This window comes from Sus scrofa, chromosome 15 (assembly GCF_054392235.1).
Source record: "Sus scrofa isolate SSC_HxYL_T2T_F1_AM1 chromosome 15, Sscrofa_HxYL_maternal_Yorkshire_Landrace_v2.0, whole genome shotgun sequence".
Taxonomy (NCBI): domain Eukaryota; kingdom Metazoa; phylum Chordata; class Mammalia; order Artiodactyla; family Suidae; genus Sus; species Sus scrofa.
Window position 1 is genome coordinate 36,026,245 of NC_139397.1, and position 19,704 is coordinate 36,045,948.

The following is a 19,704-nucleotide window of genomic DNA, read 5'->3' on the forward strand; positions in this document are numbered from 1 at the left end:
GTTATTATTTTTTTCTACTTTTTAAATCCATTGTTTTTTTACTTACCATGTTGAATGTTGGGCATATTAATTTCTAGCATTCTTCCTTTCAAATATAAGCATTTAAATGAAGAAATCCCTTTATAATACTTCCTTGGGCATTCCCCACTGGTACTAATATGTAGTACTTTTTAAAATTTAATATGAGTATTTCTTGATTTCCAGGGTAAGTATACCCTCTGAATTGTTTTTCTTATTTTTTTCCACTATAGGAGTTTTGGTACTTTTCTGTAATTGACTTTGATTATAATTGAATTGTACTCATAGAATTGACTAGAAAAACAGAAATCCTTTGAAACCTCAGTTGATTTATGACTTAGGAATGATTTATAAAATCTTCACCTCTGCTTAAAAGATTTAGTGTTACATATAAGCCCATTTGATCAACTTGTCCATCATGATGTTGAAATCATAAACTTACTTAATGATATATTATCTCTCTAATTTCCAAGAAAGCTGTATTAAAGTATGCCATAATAATGGTAAATTATTTGATTTCACCTTATGATGTTAATTTATGCTTTGTATATTTGATGACTATTTTTATTCATTCTCTCCAAGTTCAAAATTATTACATCTTCTGAGTAAACTTAATCTGTTATTATTTTGCACTGACCCAGTTTATTGATTTTTTACATTATAAGTGATTTTTGAAATATAAAAATTATAACACCAGCATTCTTTAGATTAGTACACATTGTTTTTGCATTTCTATCTTATTATTTTCAAACCTCGTCCTATGATTTAGGTATGCTCCTTTAAAAAAAAGAAAAAAATACACTTTTTATCTGTCAATTTATGAAGATTTATTTATATAAATTGTTATTACTGATATATTTACATTTTATAATTTTTATTATTTGTCCCTAGTATCTTATTTTTTTCTCCCTCCATTTATCTTAAGCTGTTTTTTTTCTCTTTTTTCCTTTCTCTATTTTATTTTTTTGTTGTTTTCTTCTTTGCTTTTATAAGGTATTGCCAAACTTTTTTCAAAGTAGTTGTATCATTTTATTTTACCAATGGCAGTATATGAGAGTCCCAGGTGCCCTACCTACTCACTAAATCTTAATATCATCAGTCTTTTTCATTTAAACCATTCTAATGAATGAATGGAGGTATTAATTTTCATTTTCAGCTCTCTGATGATTAATAATATTGAGCATGTTTCCCCTGTCTTTATTGTCATATATACATATATATGTATATATTAACACAACTGATCTATGGACTATTTATGTTGTGCAACAGACACTTTTGTGTTAAGGCTTTCTAAATTATAGGAAGCATACTATAATCACAAACCTATTTTTCCCTTTTTTCATTTTTTAAATTGAGATATAATTGACATACCAAAATCACTATTGTGTAATAATACTGTATCTAAAAATGATATAGTAGAAGTTCTTCCATCTTGTTCTTTTTCAAATTTTTTCTTTTAAATCTCATCTAGTTTTTTTATTTATAAAGTTTAGAATCAATGTTGACTCATATTTTTTAAGAATATTTCTTTGGTGCTTTATAGTTTCTCCAATATGTATACATTATGAATATATTTTTAGTAACCATTTTTGGGTTTTGATAGGTTCTCTGAATTTGTCTTTTGCTGTCTCCTATCAAAATTTAAAGTTTATATGTAGAATCAAAACTTCTATTTCACGTATTTTGCCCATACTTTTAGTTGTTTCATACAGAAGGATAAATCTCATTTCTTTTATTCCATCATGATAGATTTAAAAATTCCTACGTAAAAGTAATTTTTTATGTTTACTAATCATTTTATAATGTTCTTTTTGAATTGTCAATTTATATATGTATATATTCTTATTTTATATTGGTCTTGGGTATATTTGAAAATATGCGTTTATTTTCTTAATGCAGTTTTGAGATTTTGATACATTAAAGATTATAATCTGTTCACATCTGTTTGAAATACTCCTTGAGTTTGTTTATGATCATTCATAAACAGTGTCATTTATGATCATTAACAAAACTGAAGTGTTCCAAATTTTGCCTTGTTTTTTGGCAAAAGCTTTCAAGTGATTTCTTTTAATGATCTTATTTTTTAGATATCTCATTCCTATCAAAATAAGTATTTTTATGTTTTCTTTTTGTGTATCTGTTTGAGTGGGGCAGAAGCAGTACATTATACTTGTATGCTGAGAATTTATTTCTTTAGCTTTAAATTGCTAGTCAGTTTCACCAGCTCCATTGATTGAATAAATCATCCTTAAACTTTGATTGTGATGCTGTCTAAACATTAAGTTCAGATGTTCTTTTATTTATTTCTAGTGTAATCTGCCTATTTGTTCTTATGCTGATCTTATAGTTCTTTAGTTATAATATTATGTTTAATAGTAATATATTTTAATATCAAAATATTTTCCACTCCTCACTCTTTTCTTTCAAAATATCCTTGGCTTACCTCTCTTATTTTCTCCACTTTTTCAAATTCTCCCAAATATTCAGCTGTAATTTTTAGTTAAATTTTATGAAAAATCCTTATTTTAATTTATGAAGAATTAAAATTTTCAAAAGATATAACTTTGATGTGCATCCCATAGTACATCTATTTAATTCCTTAATATTTCTCAGTAGAATTTTATAATATTCTTTATATATTTCAGATATATTCTCTGTTATATTTATTATTAGGTATTATATGTTATTGTATAATTTAATTTCTATTGTGAATAGCATGTGTTTATCAGTGTTTTTTTATAACTTGTTTGCTGGATTAATGGAAATCTTATACTATTAGCATATTTAGCTATTAACTGGCCATCTGTTACTCAATAATTATTCATATGACTTGATTAAAGACTGATCCATTTTAGTTTGAATAATTACCTTTAGAACCTAATCTAATTTCATATAATATTTAACAATGTTATTGTTTATTGTACCAAGTATGAAAACTCCTGAAAGTATTTTTCTGACATATTTTTTAAAAATTGATAACACACATTAAAAGTAGGTGGCAAAATTTAAAGCCTTATAAACATCATACTTAGAAATAATATTGCTATGATTGCCAGGCCAGCATGCATTGGAATAAAATTAGTTCATTCAAAAACATTTACCAAGTGTATAATATATGTGCCCAGCGTTTTTCAAGTTGTTGGACATACAGCAGTCACAAAAAACAGTCTAATTTTTTTTTTTAATGTTTAGTTCTGTGAGGAGAGATAAATTAAAACCAAACAAAAATAATTAGTAAAGTATATAAAATGTCAGAAATATTACAATTCAGAAGAATGAAGCAGAGAGGCAAGAGATAAAGATTAAAGACGAGGCAGCAATTTTCAGTCATAAGACAGGAGAGATTTCACTAGGAGATCGTGATTGGTCTAAGACAAGGAAATTTGAGGAGACAAGAGGCATGGATATCTGGGGAAGGTAAAACAAGTTTAAAAATCCATTGGATATGGCAGCTTTTTAAAATGTAACCTATAGAGGTAAATCATTATTTATAGTCTTACATAGTCTCAACTGGGCAAAGGTTTGTTAGCAACACTGAGTCACTGCTAGTATTCAGAGTTTTACTATATCTATATAAAATGAAGAAAAAAAGCAAGACAGGATTAAAAGAATTTAGATATAATTTATGGGATCATAGTAAACAAATTAAAATTTTTATTGCAAATTAATATTATGCAATAAATTTTTGTTTATAACATTTTCAGTATTTTTATTTCAAATTATTTCCCTGTGTATTACAAATGATGTGGTTCAGAAAGAATCATACAAGTCTATGGCTGTAGGAAAAACTTTTTTTTCAGTTCTGTCAGTGTATCTTTTGAAGAGTATCTCAAAAATGTCAACTAACTATTTCAAAACATGGAGCACATAAAAATGTAAGTCTTCAGCAAAATAGTATTGCAGATTCCACCCACTGCTCCTGTAAGTCTTTCTATTGGATTCAGTTTCTTACATCATGGGTAATATATATGTATATTTTTTAAAGAAATGAAGTTTTCTATACTTTTGGTCCATCGAATAAACTTTTTAAAATCTAGATAAGTTTGGAGTTCCCAGTATGGCTCAGCGGGTTACGGACCCAGCTGTGCTCTCCACGAGGATGAGGGTTCATTCCCTGGCATCACTCAGTGGGTTAAGAATCTGGTGTTGATGGTTGCTGTAAGCTGGAGCGTGGGTCACAGATGCAGCTCGGTCTGGTGTTGCCATGGCTTTGGTGTAGACTGCAGCTGCATCTCCAATTCAAACCCAAGCCTGAGAACTTCCATAGCCACAGATACAGCTGTAAAAATAAAAAAAGCTAGATAAATTTTTTAAAATTTTACAGGAAATGCTAATATGCTTTGCATATGGATATGATATAACCATTTTAATAAACGGAAACATATGATCACTGAGAAACCAATAAAATGACAGCGAACTGACACAGAGCAGCCTATACTGGCTCTTGAGTAGTACCGACCTTTATCAAATTTAAAAGATCGTCTAGTCGACTACAGTCAATAGCATGAACCTCAGTTTTTGGTATCTTCCTGATAGATATGAGTTGTTCGGAAAATTAAATTAACCATTCTATATCTAGCTAGAACTTACATCTGATTCCTAGCTAGCATCTTATAGAATATTATTTTCCCAAGAACTTTTTCATAACCTATTCTTGCATTCATTGAATAAATAGGAAATGATAGAAAGGTGAACAATTAAAAAAAATTTAAGATTTTTACTTTTTCTACTACAGTTGATTTACAATGTTCTGTCTTAAAATTTAATTTATTCTAATTTCTGCCAGTATTGATTTTCTTTTAAATATAGAATTTATTTCTCTAAGGAAAATTAAACTAAAGCAACATTTTAATTCAATTTTTAAATGCTATAGAGAAAAGTTTATTCAAAAACTTTTACTATCATTAAATATTAACGAATATTTGCTTTCATTAATCCCAAGTCCCAAATATTTTTTTGAAATAATAAAATAGAACTCCTTATGCAGCATCAATGATTTACAAACCTACCTTCACTTAGACTTACATGGAGAGCTCCACAGCCCGTTTTCCACATACTGATTCAGTTGTTTTTGAGGGCTCTGATACATATTTTTTAAAATTCCACTGGTCTAAGGAATGCTGGCTGAAGCTAGGTAGACATTCTGATGAGCATCTTTATTATATTATTACAACAATAAGAACTTTCTATTCAAAATACAGAACAGTGGCATAAATATTTCCTGGGAATTAGTTAAAAATCTTAGGTGCTACCTGAGATCTGCTGGATCAGAATGTATATTTTAACAAGATTCCCAAATGGTTTAGAAGAACTTTCAGGATTTCCCGCTGTGGAACAAGGGGATCGGTGGCATCTCTGCAGCACTGGGAGACAGATTCGATCCCAGGTCGGGCACACTGGGTTAAGGATCTGGTGTTGCCACAGCTATAGCATATCCTGCAGTGACGACTTGGATCTGATCCCTGGCCAGGGAACTCTATATGCCTACAGGGCTGCCAAAAAAATTTTAAAAAGAACTTTCAAGTATTGTTCTGTGATCTCCCCCTTGTTTGGGAGGCACAATTCTACTTAGTTCCTGGAGATAATCAGACTCTAAGAATCACATAAAACTGAGGTAAAAACATAATTTTAAAATTTATATTATTTAAATATGATATACACTTATTCTCAGGATAGTAATATTCAGCTATTCTTTCAAAGTTGTCAATATATAAATAACAGAATTATAGTCACTTAACTGAAAGCTATCAACTAAGATGCATTTTTTACTGTGAGAATACTGTTACCCCTTGGGAAATATTTGAAACCTCTTGGCTACATTGCTATGGTCTCTATCTCCATGAGAGAATTTTAGAAATAATATACTGGAAAAGCTCCTTATAGGGACAGAAATTTCAAAGTCTCTCTACATTTTTGCCCTATAATTTCTATTTATTTACTTCTTTGTATGACTCATCCCAAACCTTCATACTTCTGCAGGACAGCAGAATATGCCATCCCAAAACATGCCTCTTTGGTATAAAGGGTTATTTTGAGCCGATTATCTTAAAAAAACAGCATAAATTTAGCAGAAGCTTTAAAAACAGAGAAGTTACCTCATTTATAAAGAAAATCTCTGTGTTTTCTTCTCTGTACCAGGAATTAGAAGGATGACTCCAAATCCTAAGAAATTTATCAGTAGAGAAAGCACTGACTAAAATCTGCATAACAAACCTTACCCTTGTTTGCTATTCTTGGTATTTTCCCACATTCTTGGTATATTCCTGGTAATTTCCCACAACTGGCCTTCCTTTCTTTTGTCTTTAGTTGAAGAAAGTATTTAATGTGGTAACTTGGGCCAGGGCAGGGAGTTACTCAGTTTCCCTGCTAATCTCCATGTATAGGTGAGGTATACATGTAAATAAACATTTTTTTTTTCTCTTGTTAATCTGTCTTTTAGTGGAAGGCATCTCAGCCAAGAACTTGGAAGGATAAAATAATTACTTTTCTTTCCTTCTACTTCTTTCTTTAGCTATGTTAATGCCTCTAAGCCTATTACTTGTTTCATTAATTTGCTGACCTAAGGTTATTTTTGTTTTTCTCAAAGAGACTGAGCAAAGGCACTCTGTGGTGGCTTAACTCTATAAAGGATAATTTAATTTCTGACAGTTCCTAATTGTTGGGGAAGCTTTGCTCAAATGTCTGGGTGCTAGTTAAATATTCCAGTATAAAATTGACATATATAGGAGAGGAAAGATAATTTTTCTTTTACTCTTCTGAGTTCTTGATTGAGGCTTTCTTATAATAAAAGACAGGTTAAACAGAAAAACAACAGAAGTTTGTTGATATGTATACCTCATGTCTACATAGGAGATACCCAGGGAAAAGTGAGGTGGCTTAGAATTCAGGCTTACGTATCATCTTAATAGGGAAAGGAGAGAGGGGATGCAGGCCTTTTAGGAGAGAGTAAATTATTAAGAAAGATGAATGGGGACTTAGATGGAAGGTACAGTTGTGACAAAGTCTCTCTGGGGATGGTGTCAACTTCTGTTCTCCTTTACGTGAAGAGTCAGTCTTCCCTTGTTGATGAAACTTCCAGCGATGGGGTCTAGGACAATTGAAGTCCTTTTAGAAGGTCTGTCTTTAGGCAAATAAGGGGAATTCAGAGAAAGCCTCTCCCTGCATTTGCTGTTTTTTCAAGACCCTACAGCTCATAATAATCAATATGCCAAGTGGTATATTTTAGGGTAGCCTATTCTGCTACTTTTCATATGTGCTCTATTAGACACTTTGGTAATGTCTGATCACATTTTGTATGTTCTAGTACCAATTTTTAAATGATGCTTCAAAAATATAAATGAAATTTCTTTGGGGGTTCCCTATTGGCTCAGTGGATTTAAGGATCCAGCGTTGTCACTAATGTGGCGCATGCCAGAGCTGCACCACAGGTTCATTCGCTGCCCTGGGAACTTCTACATGTCATGGGCAGGGCCAAAAAAAAAAAAAGGAAATAAAATTCTTATTGTTCATCTCAAGGATTTAGAGAAAAAAAAAAAAAAAGAAAAGAAAAAAGGGTTTCTACAGCATAGGACCACACTAGAATCATTTGGAAATCTTTATCTTTCAAAAGTAGGAGTTCCCATCGTGGCTCAGTGGTTAACAAACCCAACTAGCATCCATGAGGATACGGGTTCTATCCCTGGCCTTGCTCAGTGGATTAAGGATCTGGTGTTACCACGAGCTGTGGTGTAGGTTGCAGATGCGGCTCAGAGCCCCTGTTGCTGTGGCTCTGGCTCTGGAATCGGCTGGCAGCTATAACTCTGATTTGACCCTGAGCCTGGGAACCTCCATATGCTGCCAGTGTGGCCCTAAAAGACAAAAAACAAAAACAAAAATAAAACCTTTCAAAACTAGAGCTCATCATGAATCAACGGTATGAGAATTTCTGGGCTAAGGCCTGCGTGTTTATATTTTGTTTAGTATCTATCGGGATACTCCACTGTGCAGCAAAATGAAAAACAGTGCCAGGAGCCCAGCAAAAGTTAATGTTTAAAATGAACGGACAACTCAGTAGGTCATTCCCTGAGTCCAGCCTCACTGCAGTTATTAAAATCTCCTCTGGAACTTCGCTAGTTAGATCATGGTATACAAAAGAAAAGCAAACACCTTGATTTATTTTTTTAAATAATTTGTAATTAGTTCAAAAGCATTTCAAGAGGACATTTAAAATAAATTTTAAAATAATCCAACTCACCTAACTCCTAAGCATATTCATTACATACCATTTATATCAAATACTTAGCTGTGTGGAATTGAAAGTAGAATCTATCCATATGATGATATCTTTTAAATATTTAATTCTTAATTCTTAATCATCATCATTATGAAGTGTTTTATTAAATGAATATACATTTTATTAAATATATATTGTTAAAGTGATATATGATTTAATTAGTGCTACATTTCCCTAGCTTCAAACTGTTTGGAGCTATTCCCAGATATGCTGTATGAAATCAAAGAGAAAATATTTGACACTGGATAATATACAATTTTTTTATTTTATCTAAAGTTATTAAAATGCTTATTATATAAAAATGTAGACAACTCTTGAAATTTTCATTTGTGTATAGTGATACAGCTTTGTTCAAGTCTGGCACATTATGAGTCATTCTGATACAAATATTATCAAATGAAAACCAAAAGCTAAAATAATCTCCAGGAATAATTATAGATAGATAGATAAATTACATCTATATTTAAATTTTTTTTTTTTTTTTTTGCAGGGGTATGGTGGTTATATTGCATCAATGATCCTAAAATCAGATGAAAAACTTTTTAAATGTGGATCAGTGATTGCACCCATTGTAGACTTGAAGTTGTATGGTAAGTACTTCCTACAGACTGACCTAATAGAATATATTGATTTGTAGAAAAGAAAGTCCTAACACCAAGAAGCTGAATTGAGGTCATTTATCATGTGTTATCACAGATGTTCTCAGCTGTTTCTCACCTCTCTGATTCAATCAATTTTATTGGAGCATGATAATTAAATGTGAAATGTAGGAACTAAATGATGAAATATGCTAGTCAAATGGTTTTTAGTTTATCCTTAAATGTCCATTTTCTTGGGTCACAGCCTCTGCTTTCTCTGAAAGATACCTTGGTTTGCCATCTAAAGAAGAAAGCACCTACCAGGTAACTAATTTTAAAATAACAAAGAAAGAAGAGATTTTTTTTTTTCTGAAAACTCAGAATACAAACAGAGGTATATCTCTATCAATGGATTATTGTGTTTTTCTTTCTAGGCATCCAGTGTGCTCCATAATATTCATGGCTTAAAAGAAGAAAATATATTAATAATTCATGGGACTGCTGACAGTAAGTATTATATTTGTTGCTACTGGTGGATGGTGCCTGACCTTGAACCAAGGGCTACGTCCAAGGACTTGCTTACAGGAGGCCTGTGAACCTTCTGGGGAAGAGAGCAGAGGAGAGAGACACAAAGAATCTCATGCCTGGTAGGAGGTAGGAAGAAGGTCCCTAGGACTAAGAGGAGAGGCGGGCATGAGCCTCAGTGCCAGTCACACTGTCTGGGGTGATGGAAATGTTCTCTGCTCTTGAGCACGTAGCCAATGGCCACATCTGGCTCTTAAGGACCTGACCTGTTTAGTATGACTGAGGAACTGAATTTTTAAATCTTATTTAATATTTATTCATTTATTTATTTTCAGGGCTGCACCTATGGCATATGGAAGTTCCCAAGTTAAGGGTCAAATCAGAGCTGCAACTGCCAGCCTATGCCACAGCTCACTGCAATGCCGATCCTTAACCAACTGAGCAAGGCCAGGGATGGAATCTACATCCTCTTGGAATACTAGTCGGCTTCCTAAACCACTGAGCCACAATAGGAACTCCCAATTTTAATTAATGTATATGTAAATAACTGCATGTGGTTCGATGCTACTAAGACTCAAACGGAAACTAACCTGGAATAAACAGCAGGAGAGCAAACAGTTGTGAGCACTCAGGTTTACAGCTTAAGTTAAAACAAAAACCAAGAAAAAGCACTTACATATCACTTCTCGTTTTTTATTATTTTAAACATTCGAGATGGATGTGATTAATATTACTAGTAATAAATAATATCATTTTATACTCACATGAAGTGTTTGGAGCTCAAAGAATTTATATTTTTTCTATTATTTTATGTGAAATTTTTCAACAGAAGGCTGAGTATTTATAGCTCTACACACGAATGAGAAAAATCAATTTCATGGAGGAAACTGATTTATCCAAGGCTACCTGGCAAGTGAGCAAAGAGAAGCAAAGCCTTGAAGCAATATTTCTTAAATTTTGAACTTGTTTTGTCAATCCACCTGGCCCTGCCCCTGCCTCAGTATTTTTATCCCATTTTACAGAGAATATCACTAAAAAGGTCTTACAGCAAAGATAATACCAGCTCTCAAATCTAACTTTTAAGCATGTCAGGTCATAGTTAAATTAGAACCTGGATCATATATTTTAATATATAAGTAAATGAGGGAGAAGACACAAACCTCCCTTTGGTATATTTACAAATAATTTATGTAGATACTTCACCTTAAGGAGACAAAGCTTAATTCTCCTTCCTCCCCACTTCAGAGTCTGTTGCACTAAGTGATTTGCTTCAAAAGAGTATGATATAGAAAAAGAAAGAGTAACTTTTATGGTGGAGAGACTTAGACTTCACCTCAGCCAGATGATCAAGGTCAATATCAACAGCGACAAGACAGGGTGGTAGTAGCATGAAAACATCACTCCATCTCTCTATGGTCTTGTCTCAAAAACCCATAACCCTAGACACACCCAAATGAGGAACGTCTTACCAAATCCCCCACCAGAACTCCTTAGAACTGCCAAAGTCATCAAAAACAAGAGAGTTGGAGAAACTGTTCTAGTCCAGAAGGGGTTAAAGAAACATTTTGTTTAAATGTTTCTTAGTTATGACAAATATACCATAATGTTAAGATGTTGACAATAGGGAAAACTGGGTAAGGAATACACTGGAACTCTCTGTACTATCTTTGCAACTTTTTGGAAAATCTAAGACTATTATAAAATTTTTTAAAAAAGATTTAGATGATACTATACCCGTGTTGGGTGAAACATGATGTAAACATTTTGAAGGACATTAGAATTTTGTTCTAAAGTATTAAGAATTTACATATACATTGATAGTAACAAGTAGCAATTATTAAGTACTGATTATATATTAGAAAATGTGCTGAAAGCTTTTAACAATGTATTATCAGGTTTTCACAAAAATACTGTGCAGTAGGTATTACTACTCTTTTTATTTAACAAATAAAATTGGGAAAACAAATATTATGGAATTTATAAATATTTATTATAAATATAACTGTCTGGAAATCCCACAACTGTTGATTCATTAAAAAAGGAATTTGAGGAGTTCCCGTCATGGCTCAGTGGTTGACGAATCCGACTAGGAACCATGAGGTTGTGGGTTCGATTCCTGGTCTTGCTCAGTGGGTTAAGGATCTGGCATTGCCATGAGCTGTGGTCTAGGTTGCAGACATGACTCAGATCCTGCGTTGCTGTGGCTGTGGCATAGGCTGGTGACTACAGCTCTGATTTGACCCCTAGCCTGGGAGCTTCCACATGCCATGGAAGTGGCCCAAGAAATGGCAAAAAGACAAAAAAAAAAGGAATTTGATTCCAGTTCCGAGGCAAATATATGCTGTGCTGTTAAACTTCAATTGTGGGAATAAATTATAATCAAGGTTAAATTATTTTATATCTAGTCATCATACTAGATATTAGAATTATTCATTTTTTCCTTTCATATGTTATAACTATTAAAGTTAATCATGTTGTTCGCAGATTCACTCTGTCATGGGCCTGGGACTTCACCTATCTAATAAAATACAAGCAGACATTCAGCACTTGTCACTTAAAAGAAAATGCACCTGTGTGTTTTTGCACACACATGAGGACACACACACAAATGTACTCATACACACACCACCCATACGCCCTATATAGGACTGGTGGGTTATAGGTTCTCAGTCAATGACTCTATAATACTAACATTATTAATGTTATCTTCCATAGAGAACAGACTTGTGGTTGCTGAGCAGGAGGTGGGAGGGAGTGGGATGGACTGGGTGCTTGAGGTTAGTAGATGAAAACTATTACACTTAGAATGGATAAGCAAAGAGGTCCTGCTGAATAGCAGAGGGAACTATATCTAGTCTCTTGGGATAGACCATAGTGGAATAAATATAAGAAAAATAATGTATATATATATGCATGACTGGGTCACTTTGCTATACAGCAGAAATTGGCACAACTGTGTAAATCTTTAATAAAAATAAATATATATTAAAAGGAAAAAATATTAACTTCTGAAATTATCAGCAAATCAGGTAACTCAACCAATTAGACTTTTAACACCTCTGTTAAGTTTTAGGAAGGGGGCAAATGGCTTTGCATTTAGAAACTAAACAAACAAAAACATCAACTGGAAAATCCATTTATACATTTATCTTTTCATCTGTATTTCTAGAGCTGAATGATGGAATCTTTTTCAATTTTTTCTACAATAAGCAACTGAGGTATATAAAAGATCACTTTACCTCTGTCATCACCCTATTTATTAGCATTTCTAGTAGCTTACATTTACAGAGCAATTTGTACATTTATTTACAGATGACATGGTAATTTTCCCATTAGGTACAATAAGAGCATCTTGGAAAAGATTATTAGGCAGACTTTATCAAAAGATTTAAATGATTATTTGGAGTCCTTTACTATCTGTTCTGTAGTAGGATTATTCTGTACCATAGAATTAGACCCATGAAGAAGCTTAAACTATTAAGTTTACCCTGCTTTTATAAAGACAGTTTAAAAATGTTAATTTAGAAGTTATAGGATTCCCTAGTGGTTCAGTGAGTTAAGGATATGGCATTGTCATTGTGGTGGCTTGGGTTCAGTCCCTGATGCAGGCACATCCACATGCCATGGGTGCAGTCAAAAAAAAAAAAAAAAAAAAAAAGAAGTCATTTATGGAAATTTGAAGATACACTTTATAGGAATGTATAGCCCAGGTGCTGGTGAGCAAAGTGCTACACAAAGAAATTTGAGTGATTTGTCCAAGTCTTCATAGCTAGTTAGGGACAATGCCACTACCCACCTCCAGTCCACTGTGCTACTTATTTTAAAGTTTTGGAACTTCAGTTCAGGGAGGAGGAAGCTAGAAGGAAAGAGGTGAGACTAGTATGGTCCACATTAAATATTTAGCCCAAGAATACTGAGATGTATACACTTTTTTTTCAACTTGAGATATTCTTGTCTAATTTAATATAAGGCAGAATGCCAGTGGCTGAGACTGGCCCTAGCAATCCTCAGAAAAGAATAAAAAGCCAGTTTGCAGTCTTATTATCCAAACAGGCATTCACTTTGTTAAAGTTTTTATAATGGCATAAAATATATGAACAGTTAGAAATTAGAAATGATATCCAATAAAGTAAATCTAACTACCATTCTGTACAGTAAGTAGAAGCTTTGTAGTAGCTCCTCTTTTAATTTATTTTCTTAAAACGTGAAGTTCAAAGTTTTATTACCATTGAATCTACTGGCTTCCCAGTTAAAGCCATGTATCAGTTTTTTAAATGCATAATGTATGTAAAATAAAATACTCAATCTCTTTGAAAATAATGATATAAAAATGTTCTGATCTTAAAAAATATATTTCCTTCAAATATCATAATTTAATATCTTGCAGCAAAAGTTCATTTCCAGCATTCAGCAGAATTAATCAAACACCTAATAAAAGCCGGAGTGAATTATACCATGCAGGTAAGCCAGTTTTTCACAAGAATGTAATTTTCTACCTTGTATTTTTAGTTTTGAGATATAGAACACAGCTTCTATATTGCTCCATCTCTCATCCTATTATTTTACTTTTTGTTTGTTTGTTTTTTGCTTTTTAGGGCTGCACTCACAGCATATGGAGGTTCCCAGGCTAGGGGTCGAATCAGAGCTACAGCTGCCAGCCTACACAACAGCCATAGCAATGCCATATTCAAGCCACATCTGCAACCTATACCACAGCTCACAGCAACACCAGATCCCTAGCCCATTGAATGAGGCTAGGGATCAAACCCACAACCTCATGGTTACTAGTCAGATTCATTTCTGCTGTGCCACAACAGCAACTCCTATTTTTACTGTTTTTTTTTTTAGCACCAAATTTTGTTATTATTTCCTGTTTACAATGAGAATGTAGAACACCTTAAATTTTACAAGTGAATTGCATAAACTCTTTGAAAAACACTTTTTTCCTCCTCAGAATTTTATTCATATCACTGGCATTTCTTTTAAAATAAGGTACTTTAAATTTTTTTCTTCTAGTCCCTTTGTCTTCTCCTAAATTTCCATCAATCGTATGGTAAAATAGTGGAGGAAAAAGTGTTCTGAGTAAATATTATGAGAAAAAAAGGAGAGAGCATAATACAATTTACATCTCGGATTCAGTTATATTTAATAAATGTTTTTCAAGGATTTACTTTACAGGCGTCTCAATAAGACATACTTTACACACCAAGGGACTTTCAGTCTGAGGGAAAGAACAGTCATCGAAGGGAAACAAGTCATTTTAATACCTCAGCATTTGGAAGAACTAAAAGTGGTTCAGCATATTGAAAACACATGAACCAGGGTTAGAATGATGAAAGATGAAGATGTAGAAATAAACAGATGGAGGGGCATGGTGCTGACAGCATAAAGGTTTATGGGTTAGGGTTAGGGTTAGGGTTAGGGTTAGGGCAATCAGATACCATATATTAACTTTACATCCAAGAATTGACATAACAATATTTTCATTTATATTTTAGTAAATGCACTAACATCATTTATGTTGGAAAGGACATTGTCTTTTTTTTTTTTTTTTTAGGACCACACCCACAGCATATAGAGGTTCCTAGGCTAGGAGGTTGAATCAGAGCTGTAGCCTGCTGGCCTATGCCACAGCTACAGCAATGAGAGATCTGAGCCGTGTCTATAACCTACACCACAGCAAATGGCAATGCTAGATTGTTAACCCACTGAGCGAGGCCAGGGATCAAACCTGTGTCCTCATGGATGCTAGTCAGATTTGTTTCCACTGAGCCACAATGGGAACTCCTGAAAGGGTATTGTCAAAGTAAGAATTGTATTGCATGAGATTAAATAAACAAGGAAAACTTTATGCAAGACTTGAAAATAGGGGAGTTAAGACTAAACTCAAGTCTGTTGAAACAACAGCTTAGAAAGACTCATTGCCTCCTGTGTTTGGTAATCAGCCTTACCAAAAGGAAAAGTAAACTTTCTTTTATCTTCATGACAGGAGGTAGATTTACAACTTGGAGCCTGGAAGACAGGGGTGCTATCTCTCCTTCAATGTTTACCTTTCCAAGAGATGGTTCCCAAGTCCTTGAGAAAGACATTTCCTGGGTTTTTAAAACTGGCAGGAGTCTGTTTTAGGAAAGTTGGGGCATATAGTCAGGAGAAAACTGACTAAAATTTAGTTAAGCTGATGTTCATGCCATCTTGTTCAGCATGAACATAAAAAGCTCTAACTGTGGTGGCCAGCAAAACCTAATTTATGCATAAAGTATATTTTGTCTCAAATATTGATTTTTATAGATTATAATCAAAAAGAAAAGCTTAACACAAACAATTCAGAGTTGAAGGACATGAAATTTTTTTTTTTTTTTGTTGTTGTTGTTGTTGTTGTTGTTGTTGTTGTTGCTATTTCTTGGGCCGCTCCCGCGGCATATGGAGGTTCCCACGCTAGGGGTTGAATCGGAGCTGTAGCCACCGGCCTACGCCAGAGCCACAGCAACGAGGGATCCGAGCTGCGTCTGCAACCTACACCACAGCTAACGGCAACGCCGGATCGTTAACCCACTGAGCAAGGCCGGGGATCGAACCCGCGACCTCATGGTTCCTAGTCGGATTCGTTAACCACTGCGCCACGACGGGAACTCCAGGACATGAAATTTTGATTGGATATTATTTTCTGAAGTTCTCTTGCAGTGGGGTTAAAGTAATGAATTCTCAGGGAGAAGACCTGCTTTGATAACTTCAAATCTCCTTTCCCGTCAATATCTTAGGTCTACCCAGATGAAGGCCATAATGTATCTGAGAAGAGCAAGTATCATCTCTACAGCACAATCCTCAGATTCTTCAGTGATTGTTTAAAGGAAGAAATACCCCTGTTACCACAGGAGCCAGAAGAAGATGAATAAAGGACCCTATTTATATAGAACTGAAGGGAATGTTCAGGCTCAATGAAACCAAGAGACTGTAACATTGTAGATGCTTCATAATTTCAAGGGCAGCTTAAGGAGATGACATTGGAACAGCACACTCAGAGACAATGAAACTAGACTTTGAATACAGAAGTCCATGTCTACTGTGTTGCCAAGGGTGCAGAACCTATTTCTTTGTGTAAGAAAGGTCAAAGGGTTGGTTTTCTGGGAGAAATTAGTTTTGCATTAAAGTAGGAGTAGTGCATGTTTTCTTCTGTTGTCCCCCTATCTGTTCTGTAACTAGTTGCTCTCATTTTAATTTCAATGGCCACCATTATCTTTGCATATTATGCACAACTTATCAGTCCCTGATCTTTGATGGCTGATGGCGGAGCTGCAATCTAACACTTTACTGTACCTTTAAAATAAGTGCAATTCCTTAATTGTCGATTATTATGCTTAAGAAAAGATTCAGTTAATAAAAACCAGAGTATTTTATGTAATTTCTGTTCATAAAAAAGACATTTCTAAAAGGGTAACAGGTCAAGTAGAAATATGGCTTTTAGCACCTTCCAAAGTTCAGCCAGTTATCAGTAGATGCGGTATCTTTAAATCAACACATGAGTGTATGTCTCACAATATCGATACACACGTGTGCTTATGCAGACAATAAATCAATCTTTCCATGTTATTCATGCTACAAAGGATAAACTTTTGATGAATTAGAAGAGATGCTCTTTTACAGGCTATAATGGATGCTTTGTTTAATGAGCCAAATATGATGAAACTTTTTTTTTCCCAGTTCAAATTCTAGTTGTTGCTTTCCTATAAATGTTTGGGTTGTGTTTGGTATTGTTTTTAGTGGTTAATAGTTTTCTAGTTGCAATTTAATTTTTTGAATATGATACCTTGTCACATGTAAATTAGATACTTAAATATTAAATTATAGTTTCTGATAAAGAAATTTTGTTAACAATGCAATGCCACTGAGTGCTATTTTGCTCTTTTGGTGGAGGAAGCTTTTTTAAAACACTTAGTCCTTTTACTTCTCTCAATGAAGAATCAATTCTCATTTTCATTGTAAAAGCCAAGAGCTGAATTATTTCACTTGCAGGTTCCTATTTGGTATTCTGTGCCTACACAATTCATCTGTTACTGTTCAATTTAAATCCTTCTGGTGAGAATTAGAAATGAAATACTTTTTAGTCATTGGCAAAAAAGTTCATGAACAGCAGTGTTTACTATTTAATTTGAGTTGAAGACACAAAATTCATTAATTTCTGTGCTGTATTGACGCGCAGTAATAAGTAACAGAGAGTGTTAAATTAACTTGACTGTATGAAGTCAATTTAAGTCATGAGAATATTAACTTTGGTGACTAAAGTCAAAGAGTATCTTCTCACATCATTTGAGAGATCTTCCAGATGTCCAAAGCCTGTAATTAAGGTCAGAAGTTCAGATAAATTGAGGCAGCATACTCAGTTTTTGTGTTTTTTTAAAAATTCCTTAGGATAGGCCAGATTATTATGACATCAGAACACCAGGAGGAAGCTTAAAAATATCACAGAATTGCTCAATAACCTTCTTGTTTTCTGAAAGCATCAATCTAAAAATATGGATAGTTGGAATCACATGAATTGTTTTTTTGGTATTCTGCTTTTCTTCCAGATTCTTTGGAATTGCATCTTCACTGCTCCACTGGATTCAGTTTAAAATGAGAAAAGCTCTCTTTTCTGAAAGACCCATTTCAGGTCTTTTTCAAGAATAGCAAACACATTTTTAAAAAAGTGTAATGTTTAAAAGGAAAGTTTTGCCTATTTTATTAAAATAGAAATTTCTTTTTAGGCTGATTTGAAGTCCAATTGAAGCTTTTTAATCAATATTTTAAATTTCAACAACTAGAGTTTTCTATGAGGCAAGCAATTATGTTGTCTGAAAGATGTGGTTTTATTGATTGTCTACTTGAGTAACATTCAAAAAGTATTTGCCTTTTACTGTTCATCATTTCTCTTGTTTTATTATTATTATCAGTGTCTATTTTTCAATTAATTTAATACAGCTTCTAATGTGAAAAACATTTGTCTGGAACCCACTTTCATCTTTAAGTCTAAATAGATCTCATATGAAAAGTACTTGTTAGCAGGATGGTGGAAAATATCTCTGGGATTCTCTGAGTTTTAACAATGGGGCTATTTAAACCACGGAAATGTTCACTCAAACACACAGATACCCATTATTAAAAGAATCGTGTAACTGGATTTTTGTTCTTTATACATTTGCCCTTGGTCATAATCTCACTATTTCACATATATTTATACATTCTAAGACTTTCCTAAGACTCCAGTAACAAGCTTGCCAAGTGTCAATTCCTCTTTGAAGTTAAAAAAAAAACAAACAAAAAAAGACTCAAGGTAAACTAAAAATTCCATGAAAAAAGGTAAGTAGTATTAAATCATTTAGAGATAAACACATAATGTTGTGAAACTACTTTAAAAGGGAAAAGGAGGTTTTCACTTTTATTGCCTCCATTAAGGTCGATAACTCAACATATGGAGATTAAAGGAAACTTGCTGCTTTGTTTGAGTTTCTTGAGACCTAAGGGCAGAGGAGTCCAAAACTTGAGTCTCAGTTCGCTTCCAGACTGTCCTTTTTGTTTGGATGTTTAACAAAGAATCACCATTGAGGATCTTGCAGATGCCAGCCATAGATCTACAAGAATGAGGTGACAAACACTGGTCTTTACTATGAAGAGAATTATTTAAGCCTTTGTGCTCAAATGGTGGGCTTTGAAACAAAGGCACCTGGGACTGAACTGCTTTCAACTCTCGAGTCACTTAAGGAACATGGCACATAAAGAATCATGAATGAAGTGCTCCTTTTGTCCTTTCTTGCATGGTTTGAACACCCGCCCATTCTTCAGCCACCAGAATTGTATAAACAAACCTTGACATCTCAGCTGAGCTCTCTCTCACTTTCCCTTCTGAGAAATCTTTGCTGGTAAAGCTCTCTATCTGCTAGAACCCACAGACGCATCAAGTATAAACTGCAGATCTATGATGAGTTAATACCCTCCCTGAAATCCATTAATGGAGGACAGGAGCAGGTGACTATAAAGGCCCCATTAAATTCAGCTGTCCACATCTGCATACCCTTCTATTTCCCTTTTCTCAGATCTATTTTCTAGAATCACTTTCCAACATGATTTCCTAGAATCACTTCCCAAATAATTTACCTATGAACCAACTGTTGACTCAGGTTTACTTTCTGAAGAAACTCTTCCCACAAGAGCTTATCACTGTATATATCATAGGATGAAGCAATAAAATGAGAATAAAGAAGTAGTTTCTTTTCAGGTTTGAAGCTGTTTCTACCTAACATGTACTGGACTCTTAGTGCCAAGCATACAGTAAGTGCT

General features: G+C 33.8%; 1 protein-coding gene across 13 annotated transcripts in view; it reads left to right on the forward strand.

Moving 5' to 3' along the window:
* DPP10 (dipeptidyl peptidase like 10) overlaps positions 1 to 18,364 on the forward strand; it is a 1,405,335-nt gene extending 1,386,971 nt beyond the window's left edge. For all 13 annotated transcript variants that reach the window (XM_085001430.1, XM_085001433.1, XM_085001436.1 and 10 more), the window contains 5 exons: positions 8,781 to 8,880; positions 9,134 to 9,192; positions 9,303 to 9,375; positions 13,781 to 13,854; positions 16,152 to 18,364. In XM_085001430.1, the coding sequence (XP_084857556.1) occupies positions 8,781 to 8,880; positions 9,134 to 9,192; positions 9,303 to 9,375; positions 13,781 to 13,854; positions 16,152 to 16,286 (441 nt within the window). In that variant the 3' untranslated portion in view covers positions 16,287 to 18,364. The remainder of the gene's footprint in view (positions 1 to 8,780; positions 8,881 to 9,133; positions 9,193 to 9,302; positions 9,376 to 13,780; positions 13,855 to 16,151) is intronic.
* Positions 18,365 to 19,704: the final 1,340 nt, after the last annotated feature.